This window comes from Lathamus discolor, chromosome 5 (genome assembly GCF_037157495.1).
Source record: "Lathamus discolor isolate bLatDis1 chromosome 5, bLatDis1.hap1, whole genome shotgun sequence".
Lineage (NCBI taxonomy): Eukaryota > Metazoa > Chordata > Aves > Psittaciformes > Psittacidae > Lathamus > Lathamus discolor.
Window position 1 is genome coordinate 104813706 of NC_088888.1, and position 22573 is coordinate 104836278.

The window sequence follows — 22573 nt, forward strand, 5'->3', positions numbered from 1 at the left end:
CATCTGGTTTACTGCAGTCCTGGCCAGCTACTAGGTAAAAAGAATACACTGCAGACCAACACTTTTGTTAGTGCCATTGTGCTCAAGTCATAATTGATTAGTAGAAAACGTGTATTTTCCTATCACTGGAGTACAGCCATATCATACACCAGATTTCAGTTTCAATTTTGGTTTCATTAAGTCAGTATTACACAATAATGTATGAAATCTTGTAACAGAATTTAGTGAGCTAAAGCTGAATGTACCTTGTGGCTTTATTGCTGTGTAGTCCAGAAGGGTTTATTTTACATGAAGCTGTTGGAAATGACATTAGTATTGCAGTTAAATACAGCTATCAGGCGTGTTACAAAGCCACCAGAGTGTTTATCAGTAAGCGCTGAGCAATGAGGATGCATCTGAATTTGAACGCAGGAGCTCGGGGGTCGTGTCCGGACGCCGAGCCCCGCCCGAAGCCTGGCGGAAGGCTGCTGGCTCTGCGCGGCGGGCTCGCAGGCCGGGGCAGTGTACCCGGGTTGCCCCCTCTCTGCCGCAGCAGGGCGGTTTCCGGTGGTCCCGAACGAGCAACCCCCTATGGCGGAGACCCACGGCCGCCGGCCCCGCTGAGGCCTTCCCGAGGCAGCCCCAGGGAGCCCCGTTGCGCCTGCGCCCCAGCCTCACCGCGCTGCCGGGGATCCTACCCTCCCTGCTCTACCCTCGGCTCCTCCCGGCGCTCCCTTTCGGCATCCGCGCTGCCCCGCGCCTGCCCTAGAGCCCGCCTGTCCTCGCTCCTGATTGGCTCACTCACCAAGGCGCTCCCTTTTCTGATTGGTGGGAAGACCTACGCACGGCCCCGGACGCCGGTGGAGGGCGCGGGGTCCCGGTTGCCATGGCAGCAGTGGACGCTCGGCGGCCGGGCGCGGAGGGCGGCGGCAGTGCCTGCAACCGGCCTCCGTCGGCGGCGGCATGCCTCACGGCGCGGGCTCCCGCCGCACCTACGTACCGCCTGCCCTCAGCCCGCCCGCTGCCGCGCTGGACGTGGTGAGCGGACCCCGGCTGCTGCCGGCCCGCGCCGCCCCTCGGCTCGGCCCCTGCGGCGGCCCGGCCTCTCCCAGTGACCGGTGCTGTGCCACCGCTGCCTCCGAGGTGGGGGGCCAGGCCCGTGCTGTGGGTCCTGTGGATGCGTGCGTGCACCTTCTCTGTTAGTTTGACTTCACCAGCTGCAAGGTTCTGTCCATAGAGCCGCCCTGCTTGCTCTGGAGCTGGTTCACTCCTCGCGCTTGATCCTGGCACCCGAGGGAATCGGAGGGGACCAAGCCCCCAGCGAAGGCAGCCAGCTGTGCTCTCAAAGGGTGGCATCCATGTGTGCTGTCCTGGTGACACGTGGGCCTACAGGCATGGCCCATATCAAGGCTTTTGTCAGAAAGGGGCTTTTGGGAGGACTGAAGCATGTGTGAGGTTACTTAGGTTTTGCCACAGAAACAATTAAAATCTGTCTTCTCAAAGCTGTTGCAAAGGCCTGTGTTTAGGCAGAGACTGAATTTTAGCAGACGGGTGTTTGAGGGAGAGCGTTCTGCTTTACTGAACAGGCCTCATGAAGCAAGAGAAACTTGTCTTTAAAAAAAATCAGTTACTGATACAAAGCTGTGCTGCTGACAGCAGAGCAGAATATGGGTATGTCTGGCAAGAAATTTTAAGCATGGTTGTTCTCAGCTTTGATTGTATAAGATCAAATGTCCTAACACAGAACAGCCAACCTGCCCATGGGGTGTAGCATTTGCAGACTGCACCAAAGTTGGATTAACTTCAGACCTTGATGTAACCACACAAGACTCTGGAAATCTTTTACTGTATTTCTGTCCAAGCATGTGATTAAACTTTAAGTTTTAAGGCCTGTGAAGCAGGTGGTGTCTGAGTGGGCCCTGCCTTTGTCAGCGATGAAGGGTTGGCGTCTCCTAACAGGAGTCCAAACAAAATGGAAAAAGAAAGGATCAAGATTCAGTGGCAGCTTGAGTTATGAAGACTGGGGGAAAAAATTGCAGCTGGAGACTTTACCACATGTTTCTTTAAGATTTCTTTAAAGCAGATTGCTACAGCAGGCAGATTTGCCTGTTTGATCTGTTTCGTCTCTCCTGGGGTCCCAGTTCTCTGTGAGAGCAACTAGTGCTCACAGAAGAGCTTGGTCTGTCTTTGTAAGACGGATGAAGATGGAGTTCTAATACTAGACACTGGAACCAGATGGAAAGGAGGCCGGGGGGGGGGAGGGCGGGGAGCCTGTTTGTTTGTTTTGCAAGTGTAGAAACAATTAAAATATACATTTTTCCTCATTGTCCAGGGATTTACAGCATCCCTATCTCAGAGCAGAACTACTTTGAGTGGAAGGACATCTGCAAAAGATGGCTTGAAGCTGAAGCCTGTGGCATCTTTGCAGGTAGGGAGTATATATTGCTCATAGAAAGGTACATTGACTTGTCTAATACCAAATTTGTAGCACCTCAGGTATCGGGATGTTCTTCAGTCCTCACTGTTCATCTGTTTATGTGATATCAGAAATTAGTTCAGTGCTAATCAGCATGCTGTTGCTGTTACTTATCCATGTAGGTAATACAGTGCACAGCCTCCTTTAATCAGTCATTGCAGGAGGCAGAATAAGCTGTTGGAATACTTCCCCTGCTCTTCAGAGACGATGAGGTCAGATATGCTTTACAGCATTCCCTGGAGCTAGGTAGGCTTGGGCTATCTGGAAAAAGAGGAGGTTGTTGTCAGAGCAGGGGACTTCTCACAGGGAATGCCAGTCTCCATGGCAGGCGCAACACTGAAGAAGCTATGAGGCATAAATAGACAAATAAAATATCTTCATACCCAGATGGAGGGAGGAAGGGTACCTGCTCTCCAAAGCATGTAGTAGTTCCTAATTGTAAGCCCCTGTTTTATTCTGCATCTTTTGTTTCCTCTGTACAGAGAAAGCAGAAGATCATGTTAGAGGAAGTGTCTGCCACAGTGCTAAGTCTTGTATTTATTTCTGGGTTTGGAAGCCATCTTACAGGAACTGAAAAAATACGGTAGAAGATTGGGATGTTGCGACCTATTCCACTGCAGATCTTTTTGTTTACCTTGTGTCTCATGGAAGAATAGGAATCTTGCAAAGTTATGGAGTAGGGAAGGGAAGTCCTTCATGCCATTTATATTATATAGGCTTTTATCCTTGCTTTGGCTCTTCCTGGATTATGTGGCAGAAGTGAGAATTTTTCTTTCATTGAAGAAGTTAAGGACATGAGCTTATAAATTTGAGAAAGGAAAGTTTCAAAGCTTGACTGGGTGAGACACTGAGCAACCTTGTCTGTGAGGCTGGCTGTTCTTCAGGCAGGCAGTGGGACCAGATCACTTCCAGAAGTCCCTTCCAATGAGTGCTTTCCTGGTTTTTTTGACTCAGTCACAAAAGACAGGAAAGCATTGATGTGAGGAGGCAGGAATATCCAAGCAGATGCATCTGTTAGTTCTTAAAAGCAGGGATTATGAAATGAAACAAATTGGGATGTAGATTAAAGATTTAACATTGAACCAATGGTAAGCGATTTGAATCTGCGGTATAGTGACTTCTGTTAGGAGTCAGTACCACTGAAGTGATGAGTTGGATAGAGTAAAGTCTTAAATGTTGTCTTGTACAAAACCAAAATGTTATCGTCTACACATTCAGAGAGTCTGTAGACTCTGTTGCCAATAACTGAAGAACAGGTTTGTTTCTTAACTGAAAGATCTGGCTGAGGAATGCGGATGTCAGTATCTGCAGGAGTAAGCTCTTATTTTGGTCTACTCTTTATCTAAGTAATTTTGTGAATACAGCATTTCCTGTAAGCAGTGTGTCTCTAGTGAATCTGAAGGAAATAAAGGTTTAAATGGGGGGTTCCTCTAAAGGTCATTTTGCTTCTGTGCTTCTTATGTCTCTCTGTTATAAATTGATCCAGATATACTGCTGCAAGTACAATAGAGGAGGTGGAATTTTCTGGCTGGAGCTCAAGAGTTAGTGCTTCAGTGTAAGTTTCATCTGATAGGTCTAACTTTAAACCCCACTAAGATACAGCCATCCCTATGGTGGAATGTAGAGGTTCTTTGAAAGTGACTTTAATGTAATTGAAAAAAGCACAAAGGAAAGAAGTAAAAAGTCAGGAGGTAGGATTTGATAGCTCTGAAATATTTTCAAAGCTGAGGATGATTCTGGAATAATTTGTGAGTCACTCTGTTCTTTGAAACAAAATGTACTATCATCCATTGCTAATGGAGTTGAGGACAGTCTGTCAGAGGATCTGATACTTGATCTCTCTGTTTAATTTTGTGTGATAGGAAAATGCTGCTGCTGTCAGCAATTAGAATTCCTTTAATGATTTGTTTCATTGTTTTGTGGGAATTGTAAGAAACCCAGGGGGTTTGCCATTTATACAACAGTTTTATATGCTTTGAATATTTTAATGTTTCTCCCAGACTAGTCCAATAATCCATAGTGTGAGTAGCTCAGAGACTCCATGGTGGCTAGCAAGATTTATGTGCCCGAGACCTGTGAGAAACTGTGATCAGCAAAGGCTTTGGCAGGTGAGTGACTCTCAGCGTTCCTTTAGCTGTAGATTTTACTGTGAAGACACATGAAACCAGTATCTGTAACTGGGATCCCAGGATATTTGGGTGCAGTTGAGCTCCTGTCTTGGAACAGTCACCCTAATACTACTAAAGTTCTGGGCAGTAATGCGGTCGGTTGGTCTGTGTGTGCTCCAGGACTGCTGTCCCCAGCATGTGCTTGGATTCATGTGTGAGTCCTCCTTAGCAGGAACTCTGTGCTTCAGTCTGTCCCCTGAGGCATGCTCTGAAAATTGTATTACAAAAAGATGTGTGTGCTCTGTCCTTCCTGTCAGCCTGTTGTAGATTAAGTCTGTCTAGTGTGAATTGTCTGTCTAGTGTTCACGTATTACATGAATCTTTTAGAGGAATCCCAAAAGTTAATGCTGGTCAGCAGTGTTAGCACATTTAGAAATCACATTGCAGCCTCTCTTACACTTGCATGAGGAGACTGCTGACTCAGTAAGCAGTGGTCTGATATTACAATAGGTGCATAAACTATGAGTGGCTAGAATTGGACCTGTATATGTATATCTTCCTTCAAAGAAGAGTGCCCAAATAATTAAAATAATGGCTTTAAATGGGGATATCCCAATCTCCATCATTCCTGTTTCATCTGTGTGAAACATTCTTCATCTCTTATGCTGAAGTATTCCTGACAACTGCTACAAGGGATGCTTTGTTGTATTTCCTGAACAGAAATAAGGAGGTTTGCCAGGCAGTGGGGTGTGAAGATGTTGGGTGAACTTCCTACTGTTCTATCCCAATTTGTAGCCTGATTGTGGAACCTAGATGAGAACCTGATCTTTGAGAAGGCTGATTTTCTTTGCAGACCTTTTTCTTTTCTTTTAACATTTATCCAGAGGTTCTCCTCAGCACCAGCAAAGAGCGGCACAACAGATACTTTTGAGTGCAGAAGAAATTTTGAGGAGAAAAGTAATACTAAAGATTGGCTAACAGAGAAACACTTCAGCTGTGAGAAGGTATGAGTGGAGGAATGAAATGCAGTGGAAGGTGTGGAGGGAGGAATGAAAAATGGTGATTTACAAAATTCTGTAAAATCTGAGATACATTTATTGTTGGGAAGGGGAAAAACGAACTCTGGAAATAGCAATCCACTGGGTTTTATCAAGCCCTTCCTTGCATCCTTTTGAAGCAGGCTTATTGAGTACCATGCAATTTGGTATGTGAAAGTTTCCCATAACACCTTAAACAAGCTTATGACTTTTTAGAATCATGGACTTAAAGAACAGCCCAGGTTGGAATGGACCTCGAAAGATCATCTGGTCCCACCTTTCATGGGAATCATAGAATAGTTAGGGTTGGAAGGGACCTTGAGATCATCTAGTTCCAATCCCCCTGCCATGGGAAGGGACACCTCACACTAAACCATGTCACCCAAGGCTCTGTCCAACCTGTCCTTGAACACTGCCAGGGATGGAGCATTCACAGCTTCCCTGGGCAACCCATTCCAGTGCCTCACCACTCTTATGGTAAAGAATTTCTTCCTTATATCCAGTCTAAACTTCCCCTGTTGAAGTTTTAACCCATTACCCCTTGTCCCGTCACTACAGTCCCTAATGAATAGTCCATCCCCAGCATCCCTATAGCCCCCCTTCAGATACTGGAAGGCTGCTATGAGGTCTCCACACAGCCTTCTCTTCTCCAGCCTGAACAGCCCCAACTTTCTCAGCCTGTCTTCATACCGGAGGTGCTCCAGTCCCCTGATCATCCTCGTGGCCCTTCTCTGGATTTGTTCCAACAGTTTCATGTCCTTTTTATGTTGAGGATGCCAGAACTGCACACAATACTCCAGGTGAGGTCTCACGAGAGCAGAACAGAGGGGCAGGATCACCTTCTTCGACCTGCTGGTCACGCTCCTTTTGATGCAGCCCAGGATACGGTTGGCTTTCTGGGCTGCGAGCGCACACTGAAGCTGTCTCATGTTCATTTTCTCATTGACCAACACCCCCAAGTCCTTCTCTGCAGGGCTGCTCTGAGTCTCTTCTCTGTCCAAGCTGTAGCTATCCCTGGGAAAGGGATACTGGAGGAGATTGCCTAGCACCCTGCCCAGCTGCATCTTGAAAACCCCCAGATATGGGGACTTCACCCCATCCCTGGGGAGCTTGTTCCACTGAATGATTGATCTCACTGTAAAAAATTTCTTTCTCATATTGAGATGAAACCTCTCCCAATGCAGCTTGTACCCATTGCCCGCTGTCTTCTCCATGTGACTCCTTGTGAAGAGAGAGCCTCCATCCTCTCTGTAGCCATCCTTTCAGTACTGGCAATCTGTCTTGAGGTTCCCCCAGGCCTTCTCCAGGGAGAAGAGACCTAACTCCTTCAGTCAAAGGAGACCCCTTTGGTTCTGTAAGGATTCTTCAGATGTGTATCATCCTGAAGGAAGAATTTTCACCTATTCACTGATGTGTGTTCTGAGTACACTCTAGTCATGATTCTCAGCTGGAGAGATGTCTGTGTCTCCCTGGTGCTGCGGCCGAAGAGGGGAATGGTCTGGTACCACTGAACACGTACATTATAGTTCTTCCAAAACTCTTCTGTTGCTACATTTAACCTAATTGTTCAGAGCAAGTCTCACAAGGCCAGGCTGGATGGGGCTTTCAGCAACCTTGTCCAGTGGAAGGTGTCCCTGCCTGTGGCAGGGGGTTGGAACTAGAGGAGCTTTATGGCCCTTTCCAATTAAAACCATTCTACCGTTCTGTGGTTCTATGATTTGCTTGCCTGTGCTATCCTGCCAGCTGAGTTATGGTATAGTGTGCCTTTAATTACAACACAGGTAATTATTTTGAATTCAAAAGTAATTGTAATTCCTACTCCTACTTTTACTTCATATGGGGTTTTTTTGGTGTTTTGTTAGGCAGCAGCTGATCAAAGTCGAGACATCATTGTTTCTGCTCACTGCATCTTGGACAGAGAAAATTATTTTGTGAGGGTAAGAAGTGGTATCTCTTTTCTCATTTGCTGTGTGCTTTCCTGTATGTCAATGTGTTTTCTCTCCATCAGTGTTTTCTCTCCATCAGTGATTCATGAGAAAACATCAGTTGTCTGTATTCTTGAAAAACAGAACTTGGAAGTACAAGTTTCTGTCCTCTTCAGTCTCCTTTGGATAGGACTGCAGTGGTAACCCTAAATACGAGCTTGGGAATCATCTGGCTTTGGTGATTTACCTGCTTCTTTGCACCTAACTTCTGTTCTGTGGGTGTGATTAGATGGTGATGGCAGGCCTGGGAATAAAGGGCAGGAGGGCTAATCTGATCTAATGGGTTGTCAGTGCTACAGGGAGAAGGTCCTTCCCCTGCCACCTACTTTGCACAGTCTTGGGCTTATCAGACCCCCACTCTGAAGTGATTTCAGCTTACGAACCTGGTGAAAGTGAGTGGTTTTCTGCCAGTCTTGCACTATAGCTTAAAAAAGGAGAGCCTGAATTCCAGAGCTTGTTCCAGGGAGAGCTTGGAAACAGGTGGTGGGAGCTGTAGAGGGAGGAGCGGAAAGAAGGGCTGGCAAACAGGGCTTTTGCAGCAGTGACCATTCAGGTCAGGTCAGCCAAGCTGCCTGGCTTCACCCATGGAATCTTCAGTGTGGTTGGCCAATAGGTTGTGTGGGCTTTATTTTCCATTTCTTGCTTAGGAGGTGGACAGATATTTGAGGCACAATGAGTTCTTAGATCTGAGAAAGAAAGAGATGCTCTACAAGAAATGGCTTGAGGATGTTTCAGAGCCACTGCTGCAGAAGATTGAGGGCAAAATGGACAGCAAGTCAAGTGAAGAAATACGGAAAAGGAAAGAAGAACAACTCTCTCTCTATTTAGACTACTGTAAAAAGAAGGTAACAATGAGAAGTAAATTCCTGTCATGGAGAGGGTTGCATACAGAGGGTTGTGGGCAAGACACATGGATTCTGTAGTTCTGTGTGTTTCAATACTCACAAAACTTGGAGTCACTGTAGGAAATTCTTGTTGGTTTTCTTGATTTTGCTCTGAATTTCACTCCACTGTGGAGTATCAGATCCCATGACTCAACTTTCTACATCTCAGGAATGGATATAGAGCAATAGAAGCAGTTACATTGTTGGCCAGAAATAGTATTTTATGTAGAGCAGGCTTTCGTTGTAAGTGGAAACCACTGCACAGAGGAGTTATGACACTGCAAACAAGCTTCCCATCCAGAAATGAAAATGTTGTGGGAACTGGGTTGTTATATGGCAGCAAATGTTCATCTCTTCGAAGGTCTGATGTGAAAGCTGTATCTCCCACTCCTTGTTTCTTCTGATGACTCCTCCAAGTTCTCCACTGTCCTTTGCTTTCCAAAGCTGCCCTTTCCTCCTTACTCGTCCTCTCTAGTAACACTCTTTCTCCTCACTGTCCTTTCAGGTTCCTCCATCTCAGTTTTTCTGTCAGTTTGCATTTCTACCTCCTTTATCATGCCATCGCAGCCTTCCTCCTTTCCCTCCTTTCCCTGACTCTCCATTGTTCCAAGTGACCTGCTTGTATATGTAATTTTCCTTTAATCTACCTCCTTTTCACCCCCATTCTCACCTCCTCCTTACTTCCATTCGCAGGGACATGGTCTGCAAATGCATGATGAGGTGGTTGGTAACAGTGTGAAGGTGGCAGCAGCTCTACTTTCTCTCTAGCACTGGCAGGGAAGTGCCACACTGTAGCCTGCAAGGACAGGAAAGTTCCCCTGGCCTGACTTGCTGCTGTATTAGCCACAACTCATCTTTTGGAAGTCCAGGATATTGCAGGTGTTTTCTGCTGAAATGCTGCAGAGTAAGAGATCCTTTTGACCCATTTTTTAAGAGCAGGCTGTTACTCTGCTTTCTGCCAAGGGGTGTGCAAGTCACCAGACATCAACTGCAGGAAGGGATGAGACGAGGGTGCGCTGCACAGCATTAAGCAAAACTGACTGAGAGCAGATACTCTAATGGGGTGATGTGTAATAATAAACCAAGGGGTGGCACTAGTGCTTAATATAGTGCTCAAATGGGTGACAGTGAATGTGGCTGCTGCTTTCACTTTGGGGAACTGCCAGATCCTGGGGAGCAGAGGCCTCTGCAGATGCAAAAACATTTCTACTCAGCAGTAGCTGAAGCCCCATGGAACTGCCTGAGTGCTCACTGAGTGTCTGGGCACAGCACAGACCCTTGGGGCCTGGCTTGCTCGCCCATACGAGCACCTTCAACACAGTGACCTCTTAAACCTACTGCAGAGCCCACATTGTTTGATTTGGACTCATCTTGCAGCGCTCCTGAACTATTCAGGTTAAAGCATGGTTTTTCCAGCTCTTTAGCTTGAAATCATATCCACAAATTGCCAAAAATAACTGTTTAGGGCTTAGATCTGAAAGACCATGGGCTAAGCATTCCCTTCCTTCCTGAGACTCCTGAAGAACCATCTGCACAAGAAAGCTGAAAAACTTCATTTCCGAGGTTTTGGAGGAATGGCAAGAGTATCAGGGAGAAGTATTTGATATATCTGCTTGCCCTGCTCTTACTGTTGTTAGAGTGTCACTTGCGGGTTCTCGTCTTTTCTGTTGTTGTTCGGGTTTTTTTGCTTCTGTTTTGTTTTCTCCCCTGTACAGCTCTTATTTGATGCAATTTAGGTAGTCCTGGGTTATTGGCTGTAAACAGTGCATTATAATACGGAGACAAACAGTTGTGATTTACCTTTCTCAGCATCAGGCTTGATCCCTGTGTCAACCTCAGTCTCTGTTCAACTTCTTGACGGCCTGTTTGATCTGGTATTCTTTGGTCTTGGCATCAACAGTGGATGCCAGGTGGTGGTAACGGCTGTTCCCCAGCTAACTCTGGTCATAGAGAACCTGAACTCAGCCTCTTTTTAATGTCTGTTCCCATCTCTGTCAAACATATTCTCTTGAACAGAACTTCCTTTTTCTTGACTGCCCCTGCTGTGGTTAGCATTTTAGCCTGTAATTACTTCTGGATGCTTCGTGAAATCATTTATTATGTATTCATGCCTATAATAAATTAAAATAGATGGAAGAATTTTCCTGTTACACTTAAGTTACCTTCTTTCTGAGGTGCAGTGTGTGAAAATTCAGGATTCCTTTTCTCCGCCATTCCTGGTGCTGTGTTCATATCATGCCTGGGAGTGTAATACCTGAGTTGGCTACTCTTGCTGTTTTATCACCAATAGCTTATGAGACCTGACACAGTACCTGCTTCTCCCACAGGGCTATGTGATTTTGGATGCTTATGACCCATCAGAATATGACCCATTCTTCCTGAGGACATCTACGGACTGGTGGAAGGTGTGATTGATAATTATTTATGCCGTGAGGTCTAGGGTCACTCTTTGGCCAGCAGGAAGTTAATGGCTGGAGAGGAGGCAGAGTGTGTTACTGATGTGCTGCTAGGGGGCTGGCATAGAGCAACATGTTATAGTTTTATTAACTGAACAAATAGGGGTCCCAGCTCCTACTGCATTTAAGTCCAAGTGTGTTTGAAAATGTTTTTCACTGGGAAATGGTTTGGATCCATACTAAGCCCAGACTTGGAGGCACAGTAGGCAATGGCAGGGGGGGAGGTTTGTTTTCGCCATCTGAAGTTCATTGTAGCAGTGTGGGAAGCATCCTGTCTAACAGGGGTTGGTGTGTTCCCAGGCAAGCTGGATGTGTGCTCTGTAGGAGGCAATCTAACAGTTCAGATGATCTTTACAGAAGCTCACTCAAATGCACCAAGAAGAATAAGGGAGCACTTGGACACAAATCCATGAAGTGCAATTCTCTAAATCCCGTCTGGATGCTGTGAGCCCTCAGCAGCTGTGGGGATGGAGCTGATACTTCATCGCAACCTCTGCAGGGCTCATCAAGATCAAATGCCTCCAGGAGATCAGATCTCATGTCTTGTCTATGGTCTAACTCTGTGGCACAGTTGTTGAATGCACTATATGGCCTGCCCAAGGATCTGAGAGACTCAGTATTTCTGAGGCCACTCAAGTCTGCCACCTGTTTTTATCCATTAAAAATGAGGTTGATGCTCCTTCCCTGCTAACCAGTGGTATCCTGACATTTACCTCTGACCTTGATCTTTTGAGGCTGACAAAGTGCTTGTGTTGCTGCGTAAGCATGACATAACTGTCTCTGTCACAGGTTTCAATACCAGCTTTACAGGATCCTCTGTTAAGGGACATTCAAAGAAAGTTGATTGAGACAGGCATTACCAAGCAGTGCGAGACAGGTACTTTAAACAACTGGTATCCCTTGGAAGTGTTTCATATTGGGGGGGTGCCCTTGCTTGTGGCAGTCGGTACTCACACGAGACACTTGTTACTTCCTGCCAGGAAGACCATGCTCTACCAGAGAACTGAACAAACTCAGTCAACTGCCACTGCTTCCTTTGAGCCGGCAGCGTATGGATGCAGTTGAGTGGCTGAAGATACCACACACCTACATTGCTAGTGACGTTTACCAAACAAAGAGGTAAGAGGTAATGTGGTGTTTATTGAGAGGCAGCACAACAGGTACTATGGATGAGGCCTTTCCTTCTTGGCTGCATAGCAGACTATTTGTTAAAACAAATTTCATAGCGAATTCTGCTTTATTGTGTATTTCTCCTGAGAAAGAAGTGTTGGTGAAGGGAAAAGCCTTCAGGGTGCTTTACTGGAAGATCTGAAAGATTTGATTCATACTTGCCTTCGGTTTTAGGGTTGTTTTTTTTTTTTTCTATTCGTTTCTAGATTTTGGGAGCAGTAGGAGGTCATACTTGTATCACAGTCTGGTGGAGGTTGGAAGGGATCTCTGGGGGTGGTCTTGTCCAACCCCTCTGCTAAAGCAGGGCCACAGAGAGCCAATTGCCAGCCACCATGTCTAGGCAGCTTTTGAGTATCTCCTAGGATGGGACTCTACAACCACCCTGAGCAACCTGTGCCAGTGCTTGGTCAACTTCACAGTAAAGAAGTGTTTCCTGATGTTCACACATCCTGTGTTTTGCTGTGTGCCCATTACCTCTGGTCCTGTCACTTGGCACCACTGAAAAGAGCCTGGCTTTGTCTTCTTTGTACCTTTCATACACATTAATGAGATTCCCCCTCAGCCTTCTCTTCTCCAGGCTGAACTGTCCCAGCTTTCTCAGCCTTGTCTTGTACTTGCTCAGCCAGTGTCCTTTGACCATTGAGTGTCGTGGCTCAAACCATGATGCTGGTTCTGCAAAGGAGCAGCCTGTGCTGAGGGAGCTAACCACCACTCCAGAAAGTTGTATCCTATAGCTGAGCTGAGAGGTTGCTTTTTGGCATACAGGCTGCTTGGACTCAAAACTACAGCATGGATGTCTAATGGTGAGCTGAACTGGAGCAGCGATGCAGCTGCCTAGGCTGAGAACACTAGGGAGCCCAGGCAAGCCGGCCCTGACAGAGAAGCAGTTGGGATCAGAGTGGTCCCATTTTTTTTATTATCATGCTTTTTTTTTTTTTTACAGTCCAGGCTCTGATTCACCCCTTTGAAAGCTCTCTGGTTCTGCCATTGCAGTACACAACACTTAAGGGAACTCCTGCTCCCCAATGACAAGAGCATCAAAGGTGAACCGAGAGCCTGATGTCCTCCTGAGCCAGGCGCACTCTGCCCCTCAGCCCCTGCCTTGGAGTTTTGTGGTTTTTACTAGCCCAAAGCTTCACTCCAGCAGGAAAACTGGTGACAATGACAAACATTTCCTGGAGTGACTCAGTGTGGGAAAGAGCTAGTGCAGGAAGCTGTGCTGGGCCCCAGCAGCCTTCGTGCTGCATGGACTGGCAATAGTTTTTACTTCTGTTTGTTTAAAGGCGAAAAGCCATCAACCACAACAGAGACAACATATGGTATCATCTGTCCTCCAGCTGATTGCAGCGGCAAGCACAGCCATCAGAAGGTACAATCTGCAAAGTATGTTGTTATCTTCTGCCAGAGCAAGAGGGAACAAGCCAGGTCTTCTGGCAAACTGCAATAAACTCGTTGTCTCAAACACGTCATTCTGAAGTAGTTACTCAGCAGCCAGAGAAATGTTTGAGACACTGCTCCTGTTATTTCCAGCTCCCTTTCATGCTCTACAGGCCAAACCCTGCTATTTTAGGAGGTTTAACTTAGGCCCAGCTCTGCAAAGACAGTGCTGATATCCTCTGGTTTATATAGTTGGAGTCTTCTCACCAGTTCATCTAAAAAATGTTAGAAAATGGTCTGGTCCGCCCCAGACTCTGCATGTTATCCCCAGCTCTGAGACTGCTGTATTTCATATGACAGGAAGTGTGGTGGTAGCACTGGGCAGAGGGAATGGCAAAGCTGGCACAATTTTAGCTGCAGCTGTTGCAATTTTTTGTGAAGCTGAAAGACCTCACGTTGAGATTTAAGAACAAACCCTCTCCTGAATGAGAAGGAGGCGCTCCTGGCTATGTGCCTCATCAGCAGATGTGTGCAGAAGAGTGGCTTAGAAAGTGCTGATAAGGAAATAAAGGTTTGGTTTTGTTTGTTCAGATCTTTATCAGAACTCCCATAGCGAATGTCTTGCAAAATATTATTTGCAAAATAATGCTAGGCTACTAACAAGGTTTCAAAGGACCTTCCCCTGGAGGCAGTGTACAAGCAGTAAATCAAACTAACATAGAGATGAGTGTTCTGAGAAGGCAGGAATTATGAGGGGAGAGCAGGAGGAAAGTGTCTTGGTGCTGAGCACCACGTACTGTCAGTGCCCTGCAAATGGGTTTCTCTCCTGTTCCAGTGCAGTGTGTGACTGCTCAGCAGCTCTGGTGTTGCAGCCTGAGAACAGAATTCCTCATGGCTTGTACAAGAAGCTCCAAACTCCCACTGTACAGACACAGAGTCTTGAGAATTGCCAAGATTTAGTTTTATTTAGGATTAGAAATACTGAACCACAGAAAACTTGTTAAAAGAAACAGAGGTTGACTCAGCCCCATAACAGGAGGGTGTACAGGCAGCAACCGGGTGTGAAACTGTCAGACATCAGGAGGTGCTGCTGTCCCCATGGAAGACAAGGGCCCACATTGCTCAGAATTCCATGCTGTGCTTTCCAACAATGCAGTTTAAGGAGGCAGTAAAATGGTTACAATGTATCAAACCCTTTATAAACAAACTCTTCTTTTGCTTAACCATCCTTGATTTTGATGCGGAGAGGAAGTTTCTGCTTTCAAATAACCTCGTTTTACAGATTCACACTGGGGCGACAGTTCCCCCCAGCAAACCCTTTCAACTTGTAATAAACTTTTCTTGAATTTAATCCTCTACATTTTTTCTCATTATTTCACATTCCCCTGTAAAATAAAATATACTTTTTAAAAATCACTGCATCAATAAACATCTGTAAACAAATTACATTAATAAACTTATATTTTACTCTCTATATACATGTTGGCAATGTCAAAGCTTCAAGATTCACCTGGAGGTCTGCAAGACCAAGGAAATGTACACAAATAACTTATATTTAAGAAAAAACCAAACGCTGAAGAGTATTTTGCCACATTACCGTGGGTCACAGTATTTAAAATACCTTTTTTTCTAGTTATTCTTCACAACCACATTGTCTCAGCAGAGAATGAAGAATCGAACTGAAGCAGAAAGAAAAATCAAGTAGCAGTTACTGATTTCAGTGCAGAACTAAGTCAAGTAAGGAACTACACTTGATTCTTAAAGAATATACAAGGTATCAGAGACTTCTCCAGTGCTAAGGCTTCTTCAGCATTTAATCTTTAAAACTATCATCCTGAGACGGGAAGATTCCAGTGGATATCACTTTGCAGATTTCAAATGGAATGATTCTAGTGCTGAGCTTAAACCATTCCTCAGTCTGGATGTCAGACTAAGTGGTAAAATATACATGCGTCTTGATGCCACATTTCTAGTGAATACTTCTTATGGCCCTGAAAATGGAAACACTGGCATCCAAACCCAAGATATTCCAACATAATAAAAAGGCACTGAGCTATAGAACTGTATATACAGTAACATTTGTGTTTGCATAGATCAACAACAACTTTGAATGCTGCAAGGAGCTAAATGCAACCAGGAACTAAGAGGATATGGAAGCAGCAGAAATTTTGCTTAATAATCAGCGTGGGGCAAGGCATCTTTTACAGAAAAGCTGTTGAGGCCATCAGCTTCCGTTGTCCTTCATAAATTAAGAAAGTGTTCTTAGGGGAGTGTTTTCTGGTCGAAGAGCTGCAGGTCGAAACGGACCCACACTTCACCTGTTGGAACTTCATGCAGCAGTAAGTGCTTAGTCGTGGGGCCTTTGCTTTCTTGTTCAGTTCTGATTTTTGCTACTGGAACTTCAGTGCGACCCAAAAAATCTGTTGGGCAAGCAAACAAGAAATTTCATAAAGCAAAGACATTAAGCAGCAATGTTGTGTAGTAAATATTTAGTTCCAGAGCACTGACTAGCCCTCAGCCCGGTGTGGATCAGCCAGGTCTTTTAACACAGAATTGGGATGGAAAATACGCCTTTATGTCACGGTTTGATCTAAGGCCTTTATAGAAATACAGTTCCAGTTCAGAAAGACAATTTCAAATGTTTTCCTGCCTTAGAGCTGGAAGGTCAGAGATGATGGAACCTGTTCACAAGTCAGCTGTGATGCTACAAACACAGCTAAAACCCATCAACTATATTGGCTCAGCTGACTTTTAGTTAGGCTCATAGATTGTTCTTTCACAAGAACAACGACCTCGAACAATTCCTGCCACTAGTACGTTCACAGTCCTATTCATAAATTGTGAGTCCTCTTTTGTGGCCATTTCATCTTGGGGGGGTGTGGGGTGTGCATTAAAAGGTTTATCACGAACTGAAAAAACTACAGCCTCAGCTGTCCAATGGGGAGAAGCAGCCTAGCAAAGTCATGTTACCGCACAGGAGAAAAGACTGAGCTGTAGTTACATGCACGGTATCTCAGGTCAAGGCAGGACTGTGCAAATGTGCAATAATCAACTGTGTGTCAGGGCTCTGATAAAGCACTTAACCTTTTGAAGAGTACTAGAAGCAACTGGCTGCCAAAAACATGTTCAAGCGAAAAAAGAAAGCTTATCAAGCTCTTGCTGTGTAAGTGTAACCTACCTAGCACTTTCTTTCTGGGCACCTGCAGTGAGAGAGAAAAACTTCTGCTTTCAATTTCTTTGTATCCCCAGTCTCACATAAATAATTCTGTGTCCAATACAAAAGCAGGATCAGACCTGCCCAGAGCTGTTGGCTCCGGAAGGCTACTGAACCTCTGCGGAAGGAGGTGTTGTTTTTACACAACATTTCTCAGGAAGCAATCACACAGGCTCTTGGAACTGCTGGCGAGGAACTGTGTAGCCCAAGGCACAAAAAGGAATTCCTTTCCTGAAACAAATGTCCACACTTACCATCAGGTGAGAATTGATCCCTGTCAAACATGGTGATACACAGGACATCCTGATAAAGATCCTTGATGAAGAACTGGCAGTTAAAGTTCCACTTGGGGTTCAAGGTGTCTTGCAGGGTCCTTGTAGTGTAGCTCTGAGAGCCCATGCTGATTTCACAGTATGGGTTGCTTTTCCCTAGACACAGAACAAACCGTGAAACACCTCTGAGGTACAGAAACCTCCGTTCCCATCTGGATGCTGCTTGGACACACACTGATCGATACTGCTGTCCAGAAGATGTGAGGCAGGCAATCCCTATATCCTACAGCAGCACAGAGCTGGCTCCTCACTCACTCCTCTGAAGCTAAATTAATGGCTAAATTGTTCAGAAGCTGTAGCAAGCCTTTCCATGCATTTCAGGAAAAAAAGCAATTTGACACTATTCCCTTCACTTACCATTGGGCTTACAGGCCTTTAGTTCTGTTGCTTCAATCACATGCACCATCAAACGTCCTATTCCTGAGGTTTTCTGTGAGCGAGCTGGGAACAAAGAAGTCAGAAACAAATGGACTGGCTGCAACTGTAAAAACTGGCACTAGATCTGAAGAGGGAGATCAGATCCTACACTGTGGCACCCTCCCGAAAAGGCCCTGCCCACGTGTCCACATGGATCAGAGGGAAATACAGGATGTGGTAGGTACCTTGATAAGCCTTTTCACGTTTCTTCTTTTCAGTTTCAATGTACTGCTCGGATGCTGCTTTGATTTTCTGGACCCAGGCAGTACTGCAAAGAGCAATCCCTATGGTCAGGGTCATACCACAGGCAGGAAATTCTTTTGTATCAGCAACTCTGCCCCAATCTTTTTTGACATTTTTTTCCCCCCACTGGGTTTCAGAGGCATCACGAACCAAGCTAGTTTAAAGACTAAAGTAATGGAGATTTTGGATTTAAATGAAGTAAGTGGAACTGCTGGTTTACTGAAGCATGCTGGGTTATACTAAAGACTGACCAGGATGGGGGAAGAATCCTATGGGATGCTGGACTTTGCAGCCCTAAACTAGTCTTCTGTACAACTGTAACATCAAGGAGCAGTAGATGTGACTGGAATCCACTGCACAAGCAGAACAAAAATCAGAGAAAACCTGAAACTCAACTGAGAGTCAAACGAATTTATTTCCTAACCAAGAGACTAAACCCTGTTCTTGAATGCAGAGATCCCCTGTGTCTGCCCACTGGAAACCCAACCCACAGCCATGATCAACAAGTTTCAGCTCAGATGTACATTCTCACTACTCACCGCTCATTAATGTTGTCAGTTTTAAGTGTGTAAACTCTGTCAATGTGCGATATGTGGAAAACTGGCTCATCACTCGAAGGGTCTGTGGGCAATTTCACCAGGACTTCATTAAGGAAAACAGGCTGAAAGAAAAGCAAACATCACTGTGGCAGCATCACTCTGACAGTAAGTGGAAACCCTACAAGGATGTTTAAATACACTGTATTACTGCAGGGAAAATGAAAGTTGTAGGACACAGGATGAACAATCAGATCTCCGTGTAAAGGATGTGAGAAGAGACTGACAGAAAAAACTACTCAGGTGATACACACTCCGTTCTGTCTCCCTAGATGGAGAGCTTTGTGAAGGGGGCAGGACTGCGTAAGCAGAGCTGCAGTGTGGTGTTTGGAAATCCTGGAATCTCTCAGGTTCCCTGTTGGAAAGCAGCCCTTAGACTTATCTCCCCAGCTGCAGAGTCTGGAGAACACGCGCTGCGTAGACGCAGGAATTAAAGCTTTGCACCTTTTACTAATTTCTAAAGAAGGACAGGTATTGTCTTGTGGAACTTGTGCAAACTTAAGTCAAGGTTCCTGCTTCTGAACCCAGCTGCTCAGGCACGATGCTATTTCTGCCCTTTCACACCAAAATGGATGAAAGTGCTTATTAAACCAGGACGCAGCAGCCTGTCCTTTTCTAGGGTCTAAGCCAGTGGCATGCATGCCCATAGGACTGCATATGATCAGACAGGGCCAGGCAGCTAATCTGAGCAAGGAGAACAGCATTCCTCATCGGAATGCCAGGTTCCACTACATCAACATGACCACCTTGATTCACTCACCATTTTGTACATTTTGAACTGGGAGTTGGACTTGGGGCTGAACAGTTTATCAAAGCCAGAAGATACAAACTGTTTAACCATGTAGGTGAGCAGGAGGAAGTCATTGAAAAGGAAGCCATACAGCTCCTTACTGCTCTTGGCCTTGTACAGCTTGCCACTGTGCAGGAGTTTCCGTGGTCCCAAGCAGTTAGTGAGGGAGTTGAACACAGGTTGCTAGGAGAGATAAAACCCATTAGCAGCGGTAAGTTAACGCAGAGATCAGTTCCTGCTCCTCTTCACAGCAGAGGTTGCTCAAGCTGCTCAAAGTGCTCTTCTGTTTTGTTTAATGAATTTAGTTACAAATGAAGAAGAGGGAAAATGTCTTATGATCTGCCATGGTATCAGCACTACTCCCAACTTAAAGCAGTTTAAGCTTTACCAACACCACACACATGGGTCTGACTGGATGAAGGCATTTACCTCATGGCACTTTTCTGTTGTCCAGAAGCCTTGTTTAAGAAGAGCCTGCAGAGTCTGCAGTCAGGTCACCTTTTAAAGGTGCATGATTAGGTGATGGAACTAGGACAGACCTTTCTGACCTATCAAGCCCTGGCTCCTTATGAGCCAGTGAAGAACTGTCACAACACCTCATTTTGAAGGCTGTATTTTGAAGGTAGAGAGGCCTGAACCCCACTTATCTGTGAGGATCTGGCATTGAGGGCTTCTGCGACTTTTCAGCATGAAGGAAAACCTTGGGAAATAGACACTATGTGAAATTCCACCTAGTAACACCTGGCTCAGCATGAACAGAACTTCAGAGATCAGTTATTTCTGTTCCTGTAATGGTTTTAATGGTATCAGTTTTGAGATGATAATCAGGATTTCTCCACTGCTAAAAGCTTGCAAACCCCAGAGCTCATCACATTCTGGATGTGAGCAGAATTTAGTAAAAGCTTCTCTGCCAAGAGCTCACCAGTGGATCACGCTCCAACGGGAGATGGGAGAAGGACTCCCATTCCCTCCCCAGCCTGACTTGGAAAAGTCTCTGCCATACAGCACACCAACACAGCTACCTCAGCAAGGCCTTCGCACTGGACATGGGACTGAATCCATTCCAGCCTGTCTGAATTCTCCTTCTCGCGCACCCCTTCGTTAACTTGAGAGCACAGCTCCTCCGCACGCTCCAAGGCAAGTTTGAGGTTACTGTGATCCGGGTGATTTTCCGGGGTGTTCTCTAGAATCTGGTATGGATCAAAAAGGGAGAAAGCAAGATAAAAGCAGAGGTAAGCACAGGTAATAGTCCTCCATGCTCTCAGAGAAATCCCCATAAAGGGATGAGGCTTTTTTTTCTGCTTTTGCTGTCGAGATCAAACTCAAAAGCATTCACCCATAAAACCTTGCTCAGGGTACTCACACTCTTTATGAGCAGAGGGTAGCGGGTTATTCTTTGCATAGGTTTCAGGAGGAAACTGGAGAGGGGCATTCCTTTGCAGCGAGGGTCCAAGGCAAGTTTCTGTGGTGCAACCCAGAGATTTAACAGAGACATTGCATTACTCATCTAGAAACAGCTGCCTCGCCACACTAAAAACTGTCTGATCAGATTCATTTTTCCAGGCATTCCAAGAAATCTTAGGTTTTTCAGAAAGCAAACAACAGTCATATCTAGAACAAACAGGAAAGCTGTCACTGTACCTGGACGCTCTGCCAGCATAAGCTGTAGCGTCATTGTTCATGCAGCATCGTTACATTCAAAACCGTTCCAGCTTTTATTTTGGCATTACAGGCTCCACTCAGGTTGAAAACAAAACAAAGCCATAAAAGAAACAAATGACTGATGTCAACAGTTCTGGCATCTCTGCTTTCATGGCCTCAAAGCCACTGCATCAGCTGCAGCATGGCAGCAGTTCCTTGCTTACTCGTGCTGTGTGCTTGCCTGTGATGCTTACGGCACACCTCTGGCCCCAGCTACAGCCCCCCTGCTCAGGCACACCAAGTGCATTCAGAACAACAGCGTTTTTATTTCAGCTCCACAAACTCTTACCCCTTCTGCCAGCATGAATTTTTGGGAAGGTGCAGATACCGGCACCGTAGCTTTGTGGGGTTAGTGTTACACTGATGTAACAAGCAATGGAATGGGAAATAAGAGAAATAAATTAGCTAGAAAGACAGGTATATAAATGAAAAGCACACACAGTGTTACCCATGGTCATCATACGAGTACACCTTGGTAAGTTCTTAGCTGTTTACAGACTTTTCTGTGTTATCTTGCTCCAGTCAATGCTGGTTAAATGGGCTCCTGTCACTGAGGAAAGGGGAAGGCACAAAAGCTACAGAGTAAGATACCTTTAAGTAGTCTTTGAAATCAGCATCTTCATCAGTTTTCTGCTGCAGCAATGAAGCTCCATTAAGCTGGCAGCTGCAGAACCGAATGTAGGCCTGCATGTGAGAGAGCTCTGCTGCCAAGATATCCCCGATCATCTGCACTGGCATTCTTTCTCCTCCTGTTTTCTTACGCACTCGCAAGGCTCTGAAGAGGAAAGCAATCATCATCCAACTTGGCTGCCAAGTCTGCGAGGCCTAAATCAAGATCCTCACAACACCCACCATGCGAGCCAGTGAGGTGAATTCCCTCCCATGGCATGGGTGCTTCCAGGCAGCGTAAGGTCCAGCCTGGACCCCAGGCAGTCACCGGCACAGCCCGCTGAGCCTGATGGGGTCTGTGGGACCCAGATGCTGTTTCTGACTCAACTGGCATCAATCTCTACGTTCAACCAGCACCCCATTTCTGTGAATTATTAGCCACTTTGTCTCTACAGAACAGAAGGTTGCTTTGCCAAAAAGGGGGAAGCATGCCTCCTGTGCACGTGCTTTTTCCGTAGGCTCTGTTTCCAAGTTATTACAGCAAATATGCATCTGTTCTTGCTGCTTATTCCTTCCCCCTCCCCCTCCTCATAACAGCTCCTTCTTTGTGAGGTAATCTGAATGTATTTAGCTGTTCTGAATACATGCATGCACAGGAAACAATAGGCAAGGACAGAAATAGTTACTGTAAATGCAGGTATGTACTCACTTCAGTAGCTTTGTATTTGACATGATGAGTTCCTTCCAGTTAACAAAGATCAGCCCCATTTCTCCTTCTGTGAGACAGCCTGAATCAGCCATCGGTTTTTGGAAAACCTGCAGCCAAAAACCAGAAAGGTGAGCAGCTCTTCAGAGGGCAGAGCAGCCCAGTCTCTGGGTCGGCCTACAGTGATTTTGCTTTTCCTGAATGCCCAGTGTCCAACTTCTCCAAAGTTAAAAGCAATTCCTTACTGGCACTTGTGACAGCTGCCGCTAGTTTTCCTAAGTGTGTGATCTCATTCTGACACTGGCATCAGCATCTGCAAAGCAGGGACAAGCGCTAGAACTTGCAGGCAAAAGAGCATTCCCTTGATTGTGGAGCCAATTGCTACACAAATTCCACTTAGGCATCACTCCATCCTCATCCCCAGAGCACTTCCAGTCAAACCCATGTGCAAAACTACAGCTTCTTCCAGGGCCTCCCAGTGCAGTATCTCTGG

General features: G+C 45.7%; 2 protein-coding genes across 5 annotated transcripts in view; one reads left to right on the forward strand and one right to left on the reverse strand.

The window, feature by feature from the left end:
• Positions 1-890: 890 nt before the first annotated feature.
• On the forward strand, positions 891-14888 carry FAM228B (family with sequence similarity 228 member B). Of its 3 annotated transcripts, XM_065681754.1 has the most exons (11): positions 891-1122; positions 2312-2407; positions 4456-4563; positions 5448-5567; positions 7463-7537; positions 8233-8430; positions 10797-10874; positions 11715-11802; positions 11906-12044; positions 13379-13464; positions 14308-14888. In XM_065681754.1, exons 1-10 carry the CDS (start codon positions 943-945, stop codon positions 13434-13436), a joined length of 1140 nt encoding a protein of 379 aa, XP_065537826.1. In that variant the 5' UTR covers positions 891-942; the 3' UTR covers positions 13437-13464; positions 14308-14888. The 3 variants fall into 3 exon arrangements, with proteins under 3 accessions (XP_065537826.1, XP_065537825.1, XP_065537827.1); XM_065681753.1 differs by lacking the exon at positions 14308-14888 and having other exon boundaries at positions 13379-13937; XM_065681755.1 differs by lacking the exon at positions 14308-14888 and having other exon boundaries at positions 891-1017; positions 13379-13937.
• ITSN2 (intersectin 2) overlaps positions 14412-22573 on the reverse strand; it is an 85340-nt gene continuing 77178 nt past the window's right edge. For both annotated transcript variants that reach the window (XM_065681749.1, XM_065681750.1), the window contains 10 exons: positions 22084-22190; positions 21357-21540; positions 20428-20526; positions 20087-20254; positions 19035-19247; positions 18218-18339; positions 17621-17703; positions 17376-17459; positions 16941-17114; positions 14412-15892 (listed from right to left, as the gene is read on the reverse strand). In XM_065681749.1, the coding sequence (XP_065537821.1) occupies positions 15735-15892; positions 16941-17114; positions 17376-17459; positions 17621-17703; positions 18218-18339; positions 19035-19247; positions 20087-20254; positions 20428-20526; positions 21357-21540; positions 22084-22190 (1392 nt within the window). In that variant the 3' untranslated portion in view covers positions 14412-15734. The remainder of the gene's footprint in view (positions 15893-16940; positions 17115-17375; positions 17460-17620; positions 17704-18217; positions 18340-19034; positions 19248-20086; positions 20255-20427; positions 20527-21356; positions 21541-22083; positions 22191-22573) is intronic.

Bases quoted from the DNA above. Each gene is read 5' to 3' on its own strand.
- FAM228B (XM_065681754.1), top strand. From the start codon at position 943: ATGCCTCACGGCGCGGGCTCCCGCCGCACCTACGTACCGCCTGCCCTC. The intron at 1,123-2,311 runs GTGGGGGGCCAG...CTCATTGTCCAG, and splicing joins GTGCCACCGCTGCCTCCGAG to GGATTTACAGCATCCCTATC. The intron at 5,568-7,462 runs GTATGAGTGGAG...GTGTTTTGTTAG, and splicing joins AACACTTCAGCTGTGAGAAG to GCAGCAGCTGATCAAAGTCG.